The sequence below is a fragment of the Electrophorus electricus genome, chromosome 11, assembly GCF_041902795.1.
Source record: "Electrophorus electricus isolate QZ-2024a chromosome 11, ASM4190279v1, whole genome shotgun sequence".
NCBI classification, from domain to species: Eukaryota; Metazoa; Chordata; class Actinopteri; order Gymnotiformes; family Gymnotidae; genus Electrophorus; species Electrophorus electricus.
Window position 1 is genome coordinate 28,170,001 of NC_137507.1, and position 5,798 is coordinate 28,175,798.

A 5,798-nucleotide genomic window follows, 5' to 3' on the forward strand; every position below is an offset into this window, starting at 1 on the left:
TCTTCTGTGACCGCGTCCACTCGATACCTGCAGGAACAAAAGAACAAATGTTATTGGAACTCAGTGCTAACAGCTGCATTTCTGCCAGGTACCTTCATGTTGCCGCCTCCCTTTAAGACTTCCATGTCTACTTATTTCTGCGAGGTACCTCTTAACAGTGCCACCTCTCTTTAAGACCTTCATGTCTACTGATGCAGGTTTATCTGCACAACATTTTAAAATATACAGTAAAACACTCAGTGAGTAAAGAACGTACTCTGAACAAAGAAAATGACAATTAAACGACAGAGCATGTCTTCTCTCTTCCTGCATGTCTTTGCCTTGCCATGACTACATCAGCACAACCACTTCCTGTTTCCTGTGTTTGGGTAAGTCCATTAAATTTGAGAAGGACTGCTGCTAAGGGTGTCCCAACCAGTTATTAGGTTTAGGGGGCCATCACTTTTTCACACAGCGCCATGTAGGTTTGGATGTTTTTCCCCCTTAATAATAAAAACCTTCATTTAAAAACTGCATTTTGTGTTTACTTGTGTTATCTTTGTCTAATATTTAAATTTGTTTGATGATCTGAAACATTTAAGCATGACAAACATACAAAAAAGAAAATATCAGGAAGGAGGCAAACACTTCACACCACTGTACATTAAAGGGATCTCAGCTCTGCTGGTCAGGACCAACAGTAAGGAGTGTAGATTCCACTGAGTCTGAGGTAGACACACACACACGTTTATGCATCACTAAAATACTACTAAATCTCTGTTAGAGCGATACTGAGTTACGTTTGGTCATCTCCTTCTCATGACTTGTTATTGCCTTCCTCTCTGCATATATTTCAGGTAGCACTGACCTTTGACCTCAAAAATGACTACATTATCAAAGCTGCACACTCGCTGACAGTTACTTTGAATTATCTGTCCCCTCTAAATTCCTTTAAAGTCCAAGTCGATTTCTCCTCCATTTTATATGGACAAATATGATTGTGGATGTCAGTGGATTTACTGTATGTACGTGGTTCATTAAAGAACAGAGAAAAAATAGTATCACAACTGAAAATGAATGAATGTGCAAAAAATAAACTAGAAAATCCAAAGTGTTTTCAGAGCCGTTTTCTGTCGCCTCCCAGCCTCTGCGTTTAGGCTTCTGTCGCCCATGTCCACTTAGGTAGCACGTGCAGCGTGTGGATTCTTCTGTCTTCTTTCTACTTTTGTGTAGCTGCTACACCATTAATTTGTCAGTGTTTGCCCTGCCTTTACAATTCAAACCTAAGATGAACCTGAAACTGCAGCTGTACTGAACGGTTACGAATTATCACACAAGACAAGACTGAAAATGACCAAGCCAAGCAAGCAGAAACCAGTGACGCATGCAGAAATATTTAGTGTGGGGGACAAATGGCGCCACTGAACACATTTGGGTGGTACACTTCAAAGGCCATATGCTTCAGATTATGATATTCATGTGGGATCAACCAAGGAATCATTAATTAGCCATTGATTATTAATCATTAATTATCATTGATTAATTAATGAATGAATGATCAAATTCCAATTTCAGTGCATCATCACCAATAAATGAAGGGTGTGGGTTTCTTGAACATACATATGAATTATTAACCGAGAACAAAAGATCATTTATGTCCAGTGCATCATATATTATTTACCAGCATCTTCAGTTCTTTGAATCAATTCAATCTACTCTAAAACATCAAGCTTAAACTGTAATGTTTTTTCTAACAGAAAGATCATATACAGAACCACATCCGCTACAGTATCAGGGTTGTGTCCCGCAGTGATGACATCACCGTAGTTCTATTTTGTGTCCTCTCATGTCATGTCCTCCAAGTTCAATAAAAGCAGACTGTCCTTACAAATAGTCCAGCCCTCTTTTCAAAGTGTGGTTTAAGGAAGTAGAACCACACAACCATTAGGTGGTGGTGACGTTATTATAATAGGCAGGTTCACGGTCAAGGACCTTTTTGGAAAAAGGACAAACTTCATTCATTTTCACTCAAAACAAACTACTGTGCTGTGAAAATGATGTAGGAACTCTAAATCTGGGCTACGTATTTTGTGAACTCCAGTATGTGAGTGTTTGGGTTATGGAGCAAAACCTCTTCTGTTCTACAGAAGAATAAAATACGTAACCACGAAATCAGACTCATTTAAAAAGGATCTAACAGGATCTCTGACTGAGCTAACAAACACACCACAAGTCAGACAAATATCAAAAACGAAAAGACCATATAAACGTTCCATGTGGTGTAAAATTTTAGATTTACTGTAACTATTCACAGCAGAATATTATAACTGTGGTTCAGCTAGGTCAGGTCTCTGTAAGTGGGAAAGTCTGTCACACACGCACACACACACACGCATGCGCGATGGCCCTGTTACCTGAGAGAAAGTTCTCTTCCTCATCCTCGTATCCTGAATGCTGGACTTCAGAAAGGCTTCCTGTTAGAGGAACCACATAGATCAAAGTCAACTGGGTTCTCAATCACAGCATCATTCATACACACATGTCATTGGCACCTTCAGAAAACACATGGGCTGGGGGGTACAAGATGAGGCCAATGAAAATCTTGGGGTGACACACTAAAAAGGCTAAAAAGACACATTATAAAATGACACTATACATGTAACCCCAGTAAATACTGCATAAAGACTACACTAACCACATACACAAAACTGTACATGTAACCCCAGTAAATACTGCATAAAGACTACACTAACCACATACACAAAACTGTACATGTAACCCCAGTAAATACTGTATAAAGACTACACTAACCACATACACAAAACTATACATGTAACCCCAGTAAATACTGCATAGACTACACTAACCACATACACAAAACTGTACATGTAACCCCAGTAAATACTGTATAAAGACTACACTAACCACATATACAGAACTGTACATGTAACCCCAGTAAATACTGTATAAAGACTACACTAACCAAATACATAGAACTGTACTTGTAACACCAGTAAATACTGCATAAAGACTACACTAGCCAAATACACAGAACTGTACATGTAACCCCAGTACACTAAGTTACAGAATATCTGACAATTGCACAGTAAAAATTGTAGCTACTTTGGAAAATGCCACAACAATGTGGGTATATAAACAGTAATGTTCTAATTTAGTTTTCTTGTTCAACCAGAAGTGTGTTTATTTGCTACTGCCCACTGCTATGTTGCCTTGGTACTGTCCACACATGACTCCTCATACTGGAATCTTAGCCTGGGCACTGTTATTTAGTATTGAATTGTTCCAGACATGTCTCATTATGTGTATCTATCTCATATTTCATGTATGCCTATATGCCCATATGAAAGCATGACACCTATATACATTTACTACTGGACTATAAACAAATAAATAAATAAATTATGTCTGCTTGACTTTATGTAGCTCAGCGGAGAAAGCACACTGAATTGTACATTGACAATTAAGGTTATTTGTATTCGTATTTGTAAAGAAGGCTTTCGTGTTCTTGAAGGTCTTTGACACTGCGGGTGTCCACTCGAGGTAGCCTGTCCACAGGGCAGGTCAGCCAGGCTGAACCATGCCACGCTCATGCACACTAACACCACACTTGTGCACACTAACAAGAGTTACCTAAATCTCTACTTGCTATTGTATTATCTAAAATAACACTCATGAATATTAATGTATATAATGCTGAAGGTTATAGCACATTTTACCTGTAACTAAGAGCAGGAGGGAGAAAGTAGAGCTCAACTTTACCACCATCGCCATCGCGGAGTGGAGGAGCTGCTTCCTTATCTCAGCAGTGGAGGAGGTTTTCAAACATCACCATGTTGCTCCAAACATTCAAGCCTCAAAGAGTAACACTTTATTATTATTTATCATTATTGTTTATTACTGGTAAGGGGCCCCATCATATCAGGAATCCAATTCTCAGTCTTTTGCAGTAAAAATAACAGAGTTATTTGATTTTTATTTGAAGGAGGTACTCTCTCTCTCTCTCTCTCTCTCTCTCTCTCTCTCTCTCTCTCTATATATATATATATATATATATATATATATATATATATATATATATATATATATATATATGGACATGAGATATGCTCTAAGCAAATTAAAAAAAACCCAAAAACCCCAACTCATCAGCGGCTGCAAAGGGAATCAAACATTCAATCATAAATAAAGCGAATCAGCATTTCACTTCAGTTTTTTAAATTAGCAAACTTCAAGTGGTTGTGACCTTGTGGTCAGTCTGATGATCTCTCTACTTCTTTACTTCTCTTCTCTCTGCCTGCTTTCTCGTTCACATCACCATGTTAGACTTACTGTGCCTGTCCAGTGAAAATCAGGAAGTAGCAAATCCTTTTTTTTCATTTTTATTAAATACATTTTTCAAAAAATAGAAAGGAGAATAAATATTTTGACAATGGACACAAAAAAAAGAGTTTTTTCTGCTGAGAAATTCATTTAGGCCCAGGCACCCACAGCCACCCCCACAAACCCCCTCCACACACACACACACACACATACACACACACACACACACACACACACACACACACACACACACACACACACACACACACACACACACACACACCACCTTCATACCAGGAAGAGAAGGTTATTAATAGGATGGCAACTGGGTGAGGCTTAGAAAAAGTCCTAAATTAATCAGGGTTAGAAACAAACAAAAATGGAAATTTTGTTTGCTGACTTAAAAATGAGTATGAAGTTGATTAATTAGTCCAACCGAAACAGTACAAATGTGACTTTAATCCATGCCTATATCAGACAAAATTGCTGATTTAATTTAATTTAATATACAGGATACCATAACATATATTAATACTTCAGAAGTTCGCTTCAATGCAAGTGTCTGAGTGAGGTTTCTTTATAACCCAAAGAGAAAAAAAGAATACATTCAAAAAGAATGAAGCAGACTTCTCAGAAACATCACTAGCCTTGCCTTGCATTTTATTAAAATAAAGCACCAGTCACCCAGAAAAGTGCTGGCCTTTTAATACTTTCACTTGTGAATATTTGATTTGCACTGTGACAATACCAAAAGATTTTGAAAATAATTCCTTTCTACAAAGGACATTCTAATATATCTTGGTCAACATTTTTGGTAGCTCTTGAAAGCTGCATGAATTAACTGCATTGTAGTGATAGCAGATTCAACACACAACACACTTCTGCTTGTTTCACTTTTAATTTACAAGAAAAGGATGTCGATATTTATGCACATCTGTAATTAGGGCTGTGTTGCTGTCCCTTAAAGCTTAGCCAAACCCTAATATAACTGTAACACTATGGTTAATTCATAAATGTAGTACTATAGGTGTTATAAACTGCGAGCACTTTATCTGTTGATAATATGACTTGAGCCCCGTCTGTCTGATGTGGACTGTATTACTGCGGACGCGCAGTAAGACGCCCCTTTATATAAGGGGCACAGACAGATCTGTGGCATAAATGGATAAACCGTGTAAGGAATTTTAAATCTAATGCTTCACTAAATAATTAAGTGCATAAATAAATATATACGTTAATCAGACACACACGCGAGAAAGTAATGTTTTACGGCAGTTTCTGTACACGTGCATATACATACATCAGAGATGAGCGAGACGTGCCGCCCCCTAGAGGTGGCTTAAGTCATTACATCTTTTCACTGCCAACGTTCGCAGACATTAGAAATAATGTTCCGGTGAAGATTAAGAAATTAGATCAAAATAACTCTTGATGCAAATGAATCAGTAAATACAATCAAAACACGATCAAAGCAATAT

General features: G+C 37.7%; 1 protein-coding gene across 2 annotated transcripts in view; it reads right to left on the reverse strand.

Annotated features, from left to right (window-relative positions):
• LOC113581929 (polymeric immunoglobulin receptor-like) overlaps nucleotides 1-3,788 on the reverse strand; it is a 7,242-nt gene extending 3,454 nt beyond the window's left edge. Inside the window, exons 1-3 of one of the 2 annotated variants that reach the window (XM_081724023.1) lie at nucleotides 3,717-3,788; nucleotides 2,394-2,453; nucleotides 1-27 (exon numbers count right to left, since the gene is read on the reverse strand). The exon at nucleotides 1-27 is cut by the window's left edge and continues 303 nt beyond it. In XM_081724023.1, the coding sequence (XP_081580149.1) occupies nucleotides 1-27; nucleotides 2,394-2,453; nucleotides 3,717-3,771 (142 nt within the window). In that variant the 5' untranslated portion in view covers nucleotides 3,772-3,788. Of the gene's footprint in view, nucleotides 28-256; nucleotides 326-2,393; nucleotides 2,454-3,716 lie in introns of those variants that run through there. The other variant, XM_035528491.2, reaches the window with a different exon arrangement.
• Nucleotides 3,789-5,798: the final 2,010 nt, after the last annotated feature.